Below are 14,852 nucleotides of genomic sequence, written 5' to 3'. Positions count from 1 at the left end.
CTTTTGAGAAAAGCAGTTTTAAATTAGCTTCTGTTTGCAGCAATCTATAAAATAACATTGGCAACATGATATAATTTACCTAAAGTGCTAGAAGATCGCAAGAATATTTTTGGGGGTCCTGTCACCAGCATGTAATTGGAGTTAGACATGAACCTGAGCTACAAGCGCTAAGTGGTCAGCTAACAGTAGCCTATTAGTAGTTAGCTTTCTAGGTGCTCTGGTCAAACTTATTGAATTATGTTCAGAAAACTAACAATGCTGAGAAACAAGGTGGCAGCAATATTCAACAACCGCTGGCAGTTAACATTTATTAGTGAACTGAACTCTCTCTTCCATTAACTGCCATAACATTACTTTGAATTCTAACCTCTTGCTTGGTCAAAACACATAATAAATACCCTATTATTTATTTGGTTATAGAAATATTTTTAAAAGTATCTGGTATCCCTTTCATCTGGGATAGTTTATTGTAATAACAACACTGTAGCTTGTAAGGGGATGGCTTTTGAATAGAAAGTATGATAGCACTGCAGTTCAGGCATCTTTATACCTTCTATTACAGCCTTCATTAAGGGGAGTTATGGACTGCTGTCTTGAAAGACATAATTTTGTACCTTTCTATAATAATTATTTGCATATGTCTGCTGCTCAAATTGATGTTTTAAAGTCTTTGTGTAAATTTCAAAGAAAGCAGCTGCCTAAGATCTATAAACATTATCAAATGAGATAATGAAGCAGAACTGAAATTTAGTTGAAATAGGACAAAAACCTGTGGAAAACTATGATTACAAAGATTATTCTTGTAAGGCTGGTCTCCTTTTCTGTTTGGAGAAAGGCCAGTTGAGATCTTGAGGCTTACAGTGTTTCATTGTTTTTTTAGAAACCAGAAAAACTGAAACTGCCAAATATGACTACAAAAATGTAATAAATGTTCCTTAAATGGCAATGCAATGAAATGCCAAAAAGTACCGTAAATTAAATAGTGTTTATTCTGCAGAAAATGCTTAAATACAAAAACACATTTAGTAAGACTGAAAAAAATATATATGTATAAAACAAAGTGTTTAAATGTAAGAAAAGTATTATTATTAGATTAATTCTTCACATGCATGCACTTCAAACAAACAGTATATCTGTATCTCTGGCATGTGTTTATACTGACAACGTAGTATAAGATTTCTCTATAATTGTGCACTTTTATCTGAATTTGTCATCAACGAAATACAGAGCTTTCATCAGAAGCAAGCAGTGGCCTTTTAATCTCAACAACAGTCAGACGTATTGACATTGTCAAAACATACAATTAAACCCTTGACACTGAGATATGCCTTCAGTTTACAACAACATGTACAGTCTTAGGAATGGATGTTATAATATGTGTTGTAAAATCTGCTATCTTCTTCTCAGAACCAGAACTCTGACACAAATACGTGAACATTGATAATGTTCTGGCCAGATTCACCTTGGGTTGTCAGGTTGCGCATGGACAGTTTCAGAACTGTTTCCCTTGGACCAATCAAAGACTTTACTTGGCGAACAACACCTAGAAGAAGACAAAGATGTATTATAATATTGTTAACAGTGTATTTTTTTCTTATTTATAACACAGTCATGCAGTCTTCATCTGTTATACCTCAGGCAAATTGACTGAGCATCTGACCTGGTGCAACTTTGTGGTGTTCACTTTATTTTGTATCTCTAAATCACACTGAGTTTTTCTTGTCACAGTTCAGTTAGGATTACCAAAGTTTTTCTGTTTGCTAAATCTTAGAATAATGAGAGAGAGATTTTTGCTTTAGACTTTAAAGTTAGAAGTTGACATACATTTTCCTAGTATTTGCCTTTCAAACTGTATTTAAACAAGCTTCTCCCAATAGTTTGCTGGAATTGTGGCCTACTCTTGACAGAATTAGTCAGGATTATGGCCTCCTATGGTCACACTCACCTTTTCAGCTCTGACCAGAATGTTCTGTTGGGACTTAGATCAGGGCTTTGTGATGTCCTTAAGCCACCTTGTAGCTAATCCAGTCAAATAAAAACAATCTAACTCTAGCCTCTGTTCATAAATTTTGCTACTTTTTGTAAAATTTTGAGAAAAAGATTATTTATTTAATAGAACTTAAAATCATATGGTGCACTAAAAAGTTTGTGTGTGCCACCAGACAGTCAGACACAACACAAAGCTCAGATTCTAAAACACAACTGCTCCAACAATTAAGAATATGCCTTAAATGTATTTTACCCTTGGTAATCCCTGTAATGCATACAAAGAGGTTCTTCTGTGTTATTATAGATTGAACTATATGAGTGCAAGATGTATTTACCAGCAAACTAACACATTAAATGTCAAACTGCAATCCCTAATGTAGAGTTGTTTGCAGTTTTAATAAGCATAAAGTGGTTTTTCTTCCAGCATATATTGTATGTTAAACACAGACCAGTGCCTTAAGATAAAAAGGTTTTGACAATTTTGGTTCCTTCATCAAAAAGTGTGAAGGGTTGGTTCCAGGTCAGCACTGTCAACTAGGGGGGTTACTCAGACCAGTCTCCTGAGAAACAGGTCTCCATTTTGCATTTCTAAAAACCAGAAATATGTGCAGCACATATGTTCTTTTTGTAAGCATTACACCATTTTTTTAAACGTATACCGACATGCCTTATTTCCTGGCGACTAGGAAGGTATTAAATACAGAGTCATGCATTTTTATTTTATTTTAATGTCATGAACTTCAACCAGGTAATTTATTTATAATCTTACATTTTTGTTCTAATGTGAAACCGCATATGCTTTGACTCATGAATGGGACCAAATAATTTGTATAAAAGAGAGAGGAAAAAAGCAAATGAGTAGATTTATTAGTTTCTTATTAAATTGTGATAAGGGAAGGTAAAACAAGAGCTTAAGAAATGTTTCTTGCAGAACCTCGGCAAAACCTTTGTGTTGCTAGAACCATCTGCCAAGCCAATCTACCCAATTTAGCTGGTTGACTGATAACACTGTCCCACAAAATAAAATTAATACATAAAGCCTGTTAATTCTGTGCACAGAAAACCAAAGTAAAATACCAAAATACAGAAACCAGCTAATGTTTTTGTAATTTCTTAAAAACACTCAATTGCATTGCAACTGCAGTGTGTTTATGCATTCTCAATGTGTGCACATTTCATGGAATGGAATCAGAAAGACTTATGTCCTATAAATACAAAACTATACCTCTGATTACATAGAAGTTCTGAACATTAATTTTGTTTTTATGGGTCAAGGTTTACTATAATATTATATTGCAAACCTTGAATAGGATGCCGGAACTTCTCTTTGACAGCATCACAAATACTTTTTCTATCTGAACTATGGCATAAAAACATACAAACATTTTCGATCTACCAGCATCCAGCCTGAATGTGCAATTTGGAGGTATGTGCACTTCTCTTCAGCCCTATTCCAACAGGGAGCCCAGCCCATACAGATGTGCAGGAAGCCAGGGCATGGGGATTATTTTTTGTTTTTGGTTGCCTGGTGAAAGAGTGCTACCAACTAGTTGGTCTGGTTAGGTTGAATGAGGTATGTAGGGAAGTGTACTGTGTTCTTGATGCACCATAGAGGATCCCTTTAGGAACTCACAGAGACCATTCAAATTCTGGCTGATTTTTTATTTTTTCTGTATCGTGGTTAGATCCTCATCCGGTGTCAAGGGGGCCTTAGAAATGCTTCTAAACAAAACCCCTCTAAAACGAATTAATTAATAAGATCTAAGATCTCTTAGATCAAATAACATCTAAGAGCTTAACAGACAATTTTTTAACTTTACTTATCACACCAACTTCAATTCTGTTGAATAAGCTGCTAGTTTTATTGAAATAAAGTCAGTCCCTCATGATTTTTAAGAACCACTAATGACAAAACCTCACAAATCAGACACATTAAAGTCAAAGTAAAATAGATGTAAGAATAAACATTCTGCTACAGAGCATTACGAAATTCCCTAGGAATTCACTTGGTGCTGTTTTTAAGAGAACGTGCGATTACGTGGGGGTACCAGTGTTTATATAGGCTGTCAGCAGACCTTTCTCTGCACATGGTTGGTGGCATTTCAGCTCTGGTATGTTTGAACAGCTATCACCAGAGTTCAATCAGGCAACACAACCACTTATATGTCCTTGTATTACACCATACAACACCCTCTTTCTTTTTCCAGTTTAGTTTGGTTTTAATTGTTCAGAATTTAGTCAGTAAAGCATTCAAATTATTAGAAGAATGATACCATAGCTTAAGTCAGCTTGAATAAAAATGATGAGAGATCACTGCCTCAAATAATCAGATTAATGAGGTTCCTTTCTGTGGCACTTCGCAACTAGAAGCGAAACACATTTGGTTGTCATCCACAACAAGGGAAATGATGATCCATAATGCGTTAGCCTTGGGGACACTGGGATTGTAAAGCGGCGGATCCCCCACCCTCTCATTCTGCTTTTTTCCCCCTTCCCTCTCTTCCCTTCCGGGGGCCTGGTGTTTGTGGCACCATCAATGTGGCCTACAAGGATAAATGAGTCCCATGTGTTTGATGGAAAGGAGCAGTCGTAGTCACGCAATGCAGCCATGAAGGCATTCCTCCAGGAATCCTTCTTAAACTAAAGGAAGGATAAACTTGCAAAGATTTAACTGTTTTCTTCCCTCTCGCCTTCATTTTATTGTTTTCTCATCCTTCTCTCAGTTTGATCTAAGGGCAAACAAGAAAATTTAGCAGATTTTGGTAGGAAAAAATGAAAGCTGGCACACACTTATACCAGCATTACCTCCTTGTTTTGGTGTTTTGGAACTCTATTGCATGGTGACATTTGACAGAGAGGCACGTGCCTGAGCTTTCATTGTTTCCAAACTATTGACAAGATCTCATTGTTGTGTTAACATTAGCTGTAATTTTATAAAAATGACTGTCGTTTAGAATTTAAAGTCTGAAGATTGTTTTCTGACTGAAGCCAGTTGAGATCTCACTCAACTCTGAGTTGACCAAAGCAAATTATTCAGTATTCATAATTTAAATCAATTCAAAGGTGTAATGGATGCAGAGGGTAAATCTGGTGTTTAATGAAGACAAACACTTTTTAACCAGGGTCAAAAAATTTTTTCCTCCAAAACTCCTGCCGACTGTCTCTATGAAAGCATCCTAAACAATCTAACCACATAAGAAAACATTATTTCCACACTAACATTTGTAAGGACTTCTAAACACAGAAATATATGGAATATGTCTGAGGCCCATTAGTCTTTTGTAAATTTGTTTTGGGGTCTAATTAGTGTTCATGTTCTCTTATGAACATAAAGTTGGTTATAATGACCCTGTTTCAGATTTCCACTGAGCCTGTGTTGGAAAATTCAAACTTTTAAACACTTAAGCTGTTTGTTCTTAAAATTGTGGAATTTGTTTGCCATAGGGTGTAGCAACAAGGCATTAAAGGTGATCACAATTACTGTAATGTTTAGTGGCATTGTAACAATACCGAATTTTGTGCATTGAGCATTTGCTAGATCTTCTGCTTTCTTCAGTCTTGAATACAACCAAAGTCTTTGGTGGCTATAACATTCTGCATGGAGGATTTTGATAGTAAAGTCTTTTTATGCTACCTCTTGGAAGCTTCTGCTACATCCTAACTTGATGATTCTGTGTCTCCCTAAGGTTCCCATCAAAAGCAGAGCACTATCATCAATGAGGGGAAAGCATCAGATAACAGCTAGGCCTCGATGTACTTAAAGTGAACCTGAGGCGAAACCACAACCACATTCCCATCCTGAACATTTCATCCAGATGAAGAGTCAAAAGGCCAAAAGCCACAAAACAGGTTCAGTTAGATGGCTAACAAACAAGAGGGACTTCTTTAGGCCCTTAAAGCAGGGAAGATCATAAAAATTCAAAATCCATTTCAGGCTTCGTCTGTCTGAGGAGGAATTACAGTTGTAGACCTGAGAGAGTTTGTGGTCCCCTTCCAGTTCATTGAGATATCAACCACTGGGTACAAAGGTGACTTCACTGGCTCAAAAAGCCACCACAAAACAGCTGTACAATCCATTCATTCTCTAAGAAGAAAAAAATAAAATAAATGCATGTGAGTAGCTGAGACAACCTCACAAATGCCAGTAGGCATTTGTCATCCTTTATGGCCACAAGGTCTGCAATATTGAAGGCTTACATGTAAACAGTACCATTTCAGGGTTTTCTGGTTTCTACAACTCAGCGAGAAAGTGTATGAGAAAATCTAAAATGAATGGGTTTAGCACCAGAGACAAATAAAAAGCATGCATTGGCTTCACCACAGCATTGTTTAATGACACATTGCCTATGGTGCTATGGTGTGTACATGACAGGGAAGAGGTTGGAGACTTTCCAAGTGGTGTACAAAGTTTCAGTGTACAAAGAAGTGCTTGGATGACTTTCTCTAACATCATTGCAGTGATACATTTTGTATCTGTCACTGATATCTACACTTGCTGGGCACTTTATTAGGTACACCTGTTCAATTCATTGTTAACACAAATAGTGAATCAGCCAATCACATGGCAGATACACAGTGCATTTATACATTTAGAGGTGGTGAAGATTAATTGCTGAAGGTTAAACTAAGCATTAAAATGGGGAAGAAAGGGGATTTGGGTGACTTCGAATGTAGACAGACACCAAAATTAGGCCAGAATATTTTCATGACCTAATTTTGGAGCTTCTTAGTGCCAACTAGACATAATTTAGCCTACTTGAGTCTTGTTACTGACCATGTCTGTCCCTTTATGACCACAGTGTTCCCATCTTATCATGGCTATTTCCTGCAGGATTATGTATCATGTCACAAAGCTCAAATCATCTCCAGTTGGAAATACCAACTGTGTGATGCTTAAAAAACCCTCTATCATAGTGCTTGGAGATACCGGTACAATTTTTACTTGTGCTTTGTGGTTTTCTTCAGTAGCACTTTTTTTACTGCTTAAATTATCCCTCAAGCCAGAGGCTGTGCCAAAAGAAATTTCTACCTCGCCCCCTTGTTACACCATTAGTGAACCAACAAATCCTAGTTTTGATAACCCTTCATTGTGGCTGACATACAATCCTTCCAAACTGCCAGGCAAAATAACTTGACCAACTGTATACAGACAGAGTGCACAAGCCCCTCTGGGATGAGATCTTGTGTTTACAACCTTTTCACTGGTACACAGATGGACGGTTAGGTCAGGCTATCCAAACACAACTTTGACCACTGTGGAGAGCGAGTGGGATGCATGTGCAGTCCAGCTTGGTAAGGCCAGCACATGTGGCTTGATATTTTAAGGTCAATTAACAGAGAGTCATTGTCACAGATCTTTTCAGTGGCTCGTGGGTTATTGTTGGACAGTGTCGTCCTCTGACTGGTGACATCACTGAACAAGAGACTAAAGGGCACGGATATGTTCTTTTCTTGGATATTCAGTTTTAGCAGCTGTGGGCCAGAGCAGCTGAGATGACATAACATGCGCCATTATCTTTACCACAACCTTTGCACAGCAATACAAGTAACCTTTCAAAGCCATAACTTGGAGGCATAAAATAGCCAGAATGGAAAGGGTAGCAGAAGAAAAACAGCTTTCTCTGCAAGTAAACTTTTCTAAAACGTGGTAAATGAAGCAAAGCAGCAACCTGTTGATGAGCTGTTGAGGCACAGTCCTTTTGACTTTGGTATGTCACTAAGCATGCATGTAAGCTCCAATAATTTTGTAGATTTAATGGTTATCTAAACAAAACTAGATTTTTCTAGGAACACATTGTTTGAAAGCATTTGATTAATGCTTTCATTCAATTTATTAGAGTTCAGATTTACAATCCCCAGGGAGATAAATATATCACAATGAATTATGTGTAAAGTTTTGTTGCTGATTATGAGAAAAGACCATCTCCATTGCATAATACTGCCACCGCCATGTTTCACTGTGGGAATGGTGTGTTGAGCGTGAACACAGTGGAAGCTTTTCACCACACAGCATTTTTGCATGCAGGTCAAAAGGTTCCATTTTGGTCTCCTCAGGCCAGAGCAACTTATTTGCACAGCATTACAAGTAACCTTCCAAAGCCACAACTTGAAGGGATTAAATAGCTTGAATGTAAAGGTTAAATAAAGAAAAACTGCTTTCTCCACATCAGGATTCTTTAATCATCACTACTGAAACCTTGTCTAAATAGACTGAAGCAACAAGTTGATGAGCCATTGAAGTACATTTCTTTTGACTTTGGCATGTCACATGATAAATATGTATAAAAGCACCAGAAATGTTGCAGATTTAGTAGTTAACTAAACAAAAATGGATTTTTCTAGGAACTCATTTTATGAAAGCATGGACATAATGACTTTAAATTAAACAGATCCCACAAACCCCAGAGAGATTAATGTATCAGGGTGACTTATGAAGACAGTTTTATTGCAAGTAATATGTACTCTGAGTTCACACTACATGCTCGGTATGTCCCTGCGATGATGATGTCTCTGCATCATTATTCGCTCACAGTACGTTTGACTGTGGCAGACCACCTGAGCAGAGCACTCCGCGTGTGACTATGGAATCACTGGATGGATAAGACCCTGTTTTTGATTAGCTCTATAAATCTCCAGAACAAGTATTCCTCATGGGCCTGGCGCTCTCTGGTGGGCCCCTTGCAGTCTTGTCAGGATTCATCAGCCGCTCAGACCAGAGGAGTTAGCTGTCTGCTTATCTCCATGGCTGTTCTCAGCTTCGCGCCAACACAAGTCAGAGCCAAAAGCTCCACTAGGTCAGAAGTAGTCATGTCTCACACTGAGAGCTCACATTCCACTGGCTACTGTTGGCTGCAACGGTGACGATGACTACCTGCACAGAAACAAGCTCCTACTTTTCTTTATTCATTAAATTTGCTTTCAGCTTATCGTCAAAGCCAGTGGAGATCAAATTAGCCCCAGAGGCATATCTGCACCAGCGTATGAAAAATGACCAGAATTTAACATTGCCGTCTTAAACTTACAGTTTCTCCAGAAGATGGATGTGTTTGATGAGAAAAGGGCTCTATATAATCTGCTGTTTCCAGTAAGATAACAAAAAGTACTGCATAATAAAAAAAGTTGTCCCACACAGCAAAGATTAATGGCACAGTGAAGTCACCCCTGACAAAGAGGAGAAGCTCAGAGAAATCCAAAGGATGACTAAGGGGGTTGTCTATGTGATTCCATAGATGTCCTTTGATTGTCTTTAAAGTGGATTTATACACAGCGAAACAAGTCATGGAGCTGTCTGATTTAAGTAAAATCAGAGGTGTTCATATCCATGTTTTGCAATGTTAAAAGGAAGAAAAAATAACACAATTTCACTCATCAAAAGAAAACAACCTAATAAATCTAAACCCCAATCCTTGGCATCCTAATCGAGCTGGTCTCGATATGTGAAGGCAGGAAAGTAAGGTCAGTTAATAATGTACAGGTCCTTCTCAAAATATTAGCATATTGTGATAAAGTTCATTATTTTCCATAATGTCATGATGAAAATTTAAAATTCATATATTTTAGATTCATTGCACACTAACTGAAATATTTCAGGTCTTTTATTGTCTTATTATGGATGATTTTGGCATACAGCTCATGAAAACCCAAAATTCCTATCTCACAAAATTAGCATATCATTAAAAGGGTCTCTAAACGAGCTATGAACCTAATCATCTGAATCAACGAGTTAACTCTAAACACCTGCAAAAGATTCCTGAGGCCTTTAAAACTCCCAGCCTGGTTCATCACTCAAAACCCCAATCATGGGTAAGACTGCCGACCTGACTGCTGTCCAGAAGGCCATTATTGACACCCTCAAGCAAGAGGGTAAGACACAGAAAGACATTTCTGAACGAATAGGCTGTTCCCAGAGTGCTGTATCAAGGCACCTCAGTGGGAAGTCTGTGGGAAGGAAAAAGTGTGGCAGAAAACGCTGCACAACGAGAAGAGGTGACCGGACCCTGAGGAAGATTGTGGAGAAGGGCCGATTCCAGACCTTGGGGGACCTGCGGAAGCAGTGGACTGAGTCTGGAGTAGAAACATCCAGAGCCACTGTGCACAGGCGTGTGCAGGAAATGGGCTACAGGTGCCGCATTCCCCAGGTCAAGCCACTTGTGAACCAGAAACAGCGGCAGAAGCGCCTGACCTGGGCTACAGTGAAGCAGCACTGGACTGTTGCTCAGTGGTCCAAACTACTTTTTTTGGATGAAAGCAAATTCTGCATGTCATTCGGAAATTAAGGTGCCAGAGTCTGGAGGAAGACCGGGGAGAAGGAAATGCCAAAATGCCAGAAGTCCAGTGTCAAGTACCCACAGTCAGTGATGGTCTGGGGTGCCGTGTCAGCTGCTGGTGTTGGTCCACTGTGTTTTATCAAGGGCAGGGTCAATGCAGCTAGCTATCAGGAGATTTTGGAGCACTTCATGCTTCCATCTGCTGAAAAGCTTTATGGAGATGAAGATTTCATTTTTCAGCACGACCTGGCACCTGCTCACAGTGCCAAAACCACTGGTAAATGGTTTACTGACCATGGTATCACTGTGCTCAATTGGCCTGCCAACTCTCCTGACCTGAACCCCATAGAGAATCTGTGGGATATTGTGAAGAGAACGTTGAGAGACTCAAGACCCAACACTCTGGATGAGCTAAAGGCCGCTATCGAAGCATCCTGGGCCTCCATAAGACCTCAGCAGTGCCACAGGTTGATTGCCTCCATGCCACGCCGCATTGAAGCAGTCATTTCTGCCAAAGGATTCCCGACCAAGTATTGAGTGCATAACTGTACATGATTATTTGAAGGTTGACGTTTTTTGTATTAAAAACACTTTTCTTTTATTGGTCGGATGAAATATGCTAATTTTGTGAGACAGGAATTTTGGGTTTTCATGAGCTGTATGCCAAAATCATCCGTATTAAGACAATAAAAGACCAGAAATATTTCAGTTAGTGTGCAATAAATCTAAAATATATTAATGTTAAATTTTCATCATGACATTATGGAAAATAATGAACTTTATCACAATATGCTAATATTTTGAGAAGGACCTGTACTTCAATGGAACACAGTAAAAATGTTGAGACATCGCTGAGCCAGTGTATTATTCCATCAACTGGGCGCTGGGTGGCTCAGCTGGTAGAGCAGGTGAACCATATGCAGAGGCTATAGATATTGACGTGGTTGTCCTGGGTTTCATTCCCAAAATCAGGAAATTTGCTTGTCTTCCCCTTTTCTTTTCACCCTCTATTCTGTCAGATTATTGTTCAATAAAGGCAGCTAGCATTAAAAAAATTGAAAAACAAGTATGTAAATCCATTAACTGACTGCTACTGCTATAGTTAATCATGCCAGTGCCAGCTCCATTCAAACAACAATTTTATCTCTTTGTGAGTTTTCATGTGTTCTTATCACACAAATCCTCTTGTAAAGAAGAGTGTTACTCTGGTGGACCTGATGTGTCTCTCTCTGCCTGAAGGAATTTTGTGTGGTTGCTACTACACCACTGCAGTGGTTGGGGAAAATTGTCAATGTGAGATCGGTTCTAAGCATGTCTTCCAAGTGCTGACTGACTGCCGTGTTTACTTAGATGCATGACACTCTCAGGGTTGTCATTCATGCATGACAGAACTCCATACACCAGAGAGGGATGTCCCTGGACTGCGAAATAACTGTGTTTCTCACAGTGGGCTACGTGTTTAACTTGTGTGTGCTTGTTTGAGTACTGTGCTTTGCTAAAGTGTTCATACCTCTTGAATTGTTCTTTCACTTACAACGACAAACGTCACTGTATGTAATCAGGATTTTATGTGACCAACATAAAGTAGTGGAAGGAAAGACTGCATGGTTTCCAACAGTTTTTACTAAAAACATTTGAAAAGGTGACATGTGTTTGTTCAGCCCCCTGTACTCTGATACCTTTAAACAAACTAGTGCAACCAGTTGCCTTCAGAAGTCACTTAATAAATAAGTAAAAGACTCTACCTGTGTGGGCCATTTTAACACATGATGTATGGATTGACCTTCATTTAACTCCATCCATCTTCCCATGACCTCTGACCAGCTTCCTTGTCTCTCCTGAAGGAAATCAGGTCTGATAACACAATGCTGCCACCACCATATATTACTGTGGGAATGGTGTGCTCAGGGTAAAGTGCAGCGTTAGTTTCCCACCACACAGAGCCTTTTGCAAGTGAGCCAAAAGGCTTCATTTCTTTATGTGACCATAAGATCTTCTTTTACACGATTACCGCGTCTCTCATATGGCTTGTGGCAAATTCTAAGCTGGGAAATTTATGGCTTTCTTTTTACAGTTATTCAACAGTTCTTGCCACTCTTTTCATAAATGCCAGCTTTGCTGAGTGGATGTCTAATAGTTCTGTTGCCTACAGATTTCCCTACCTGAGCCATGGATCTCTGCAGCTCCTCCAGAGTTACCATTTACCTCTTGGCTGCTTCTCTGATTAATGCTCAACTCACCTGGCCTAATACAGATTTTCAGCTTGGCCATGCTCTTTCTGTCATGATGTGTGCTTTGGTTCTGACTTGTTTTTTGTATTAAGATCATTTTAGTTTTATTGTCATTAGGATTGCTCCATATTTGTTCATTCCTTAGAGTTGAGTTTCTCAGTTCCTTCTTGTGTCATGTTCTGTGTATTATTGTTTAGACTCTTATGTACAGTATGTATTCATCCTTAGCTTCTGGTTAGCTAAATCCTCTGTTTCCATTCAGTTTGCCTTGTGCCCATGATTCAACCTTCCCCTGCTTCCCTGCTTAGATTCTCCCTCAGCTCCTCTACATTCGGTTGATTGTACTCACCAAGTTTCCATATCACTCATCACTCCGCTTAGTACTTGAGCTCCTTGTCTCACTGTTGGATTCTACTGTTGCTCTTGTCCCGGTTTCTGTGTGCATTCCTCGTGTTTTCGTCAGTTTTGTCATTGAACTTTATCTCCATCATGCACCTCCCTTACTCCTGTTGCCATCTGGGTCCGCAACAACCTCCAAACATAAAACTTTCCATTGTTGGATGAGGGGTGGAATAGTGCTTGGTGAGATTTTCAAACCTTGGGATTTTGTTTTATAACCGAACACTGCTTTAAAGCTCTCCACAACTTTTAGCCATGACCTGTCTGGTGTGTTCTTTGGTCTTCATGATGCTGTTTTTTTCTCTAATTTTCTGTTAAAAAAAAAACCCTGAGACCTTCACAGAACAGCTGGATTAATACTAAGATTACATAACATACAGATGGTCTCCATTCAGTTTATTATTATTGGTAGCAATGGGCTTTTTTTTTAGGGGTATCAGAATAGAGGTGGCAGAATACAAATGTTCTTCCCCTTTATCAGATTTTTTTCATTTTTTTCCTAATTCATATTTATGCAGTACTTTGTGCTCATCTATCACATAAAATCACAATAAATCACAGCCACGGATAGTTGTAATTTAACAAAATGTGAAAAAGTTGAATTTGCCAATCAAATAATCCAACAAGAACTTTTTTTAAAAGCCAGCAGCTGATATTTAGCATTGTTAAATGCATGCCTTGTTTGTCACTTTTAATGCCTCAGAAAGGGGACAAAATGACTGACCAACAGTAGTTTGAGCTGACACACGTTCATCACTGGAGCCTGAAAGTCTGCTGCTGTTCATGTCCTACCAAACCGTTATACAACTGATGGAGTCACTGTAGACGCTGAGAACTAAGCTTACTTGTGTGACACATCAGCGAGCCTCATACAATGGTTATGCAACACTAGCATCTGGGGGCCAAAGCACCAGCGGTGCAAATAAAAAGAAAGCCGCCTTCTTCACAACATGAACGCTACACTTCACAGCAAGTAGTCGGTGACCTAAGGTTCCAGCGAACGGGGGGGTTTGGATGTTTGATGAGCAAACTTCTGCTAACACGCACTAAGCTGCATCCAATAAGCAACCGATGGATTCAGGAGAGAAAAAAAAAACGAGCCTTTCATGTGGTTGTCAGTTTAAGTGCTCTAATGCTCGGCGAGACACTAAGGCCTAGCATGGGGAAATGGAACAATACATTCAACCACATGAAGCGCAGAGTGAAGGATTACTTCTGCATATATTTTTTCTCCTAATTTTCTCATTGTCTTACTGTCTCTCTTTGTGTCTTTTTCTCTCTCTGCTGTTTTATTTGCATTCCTTCGACTGCACACACACACACGCTGTCTATGAAAATGAGCACTAATATAAACAGGGATTTAACCAAGATCGTCTCTGTACACACATGATGCTGAATTACACCATTGTGAATTCCAACAAAGCATGCCATTTGAAGTAAGTGTGTGCAATTATAACAACTACAGAGAACTGTGTGAATTATTACCCCCAATAGCACTTTTTTCCGACCTCTTTCTGTGGATTTGGGTGTGTTTGATAAGTACACATCTGTTTCTGCAAGTTCACAAGTGAGAAAGAATGGCATGCACTCAATCCAGCATTAACCGTCGACAGCCACATTTCTTTCTCCCCATATAACCCTGTTTCTCCTCATCTTCTCTCCTATTCTGTAAAGGCAGATGTGCTTAGTGACAGCCAATCTCTTCATCCATCACAGAGAGAAGAAGAAACTTTATTTGCACAACAATCCCTGCATGCATTTCAGCACAGAAACAATAGAAAAAAAAACTCCCAGACTGAGAGCAGCTTCGTCTCACCAGAGACGATAGTGAGATCAGCTCTCAGACAGCCGTGCAAGGATCATGGGTTAACACCAGAATTACAGGATGGAAAAGGCATTTACCCTTTAAACACACTTGATGAGACGGTATCTGCAGCTCATTCTCAGGGATGGTCTTGCATGATTG

At 39.1% G+C, this 14,852-nt stretch overlaps 1 protein-coding gene across 1 annotated transcript in view; it reads right to left on the bottom strand.

Annotated features, from left to right (window-relative positions):
• Positions 1 to 966: 966 nt before the first annotated feature.
• Positions 967 to 14,852, bottom strand: part of fbln1 (fibulin 1) — a 46,632-nt gene continuing 32,746 nt past the window's right edge. Inside the window, exon 17 of the mRNA XM_047346211.1 lies at positions 967 to 1,543. Within this exon, the coding sequence (XP_047202167.1) occupies positions 1,404 to 1,543 (140 nt within the window). The 3' untranslated portion in view covers positions 967 to 1,403. The remainder of the gene's footprint in view (positions 1,544 to 14,852) is intronic.

The sequence above is a fragment of the Girardinichthys multiradiatus genome, chromosome 2 (assembly GCF_021462225.1).
Source record: "Girardinichthys multiradiatus isolate DD_20200921_A chromosome 2, DD_fGirMul_XY1, whole genome shotgun sequence".
Classification (NCBI taxonomy): Eukaryota; Metazoa; Chordata; class Actinopteri; order Cyprinodontiformes; family Goodeidae; genus Girardinichthys; species Girardinichthys multiradiatus.
Note: the sequence above shows the minus strand (reverse complement) of the source record. Positions and strands in the feature narration are given on the sequence as shown.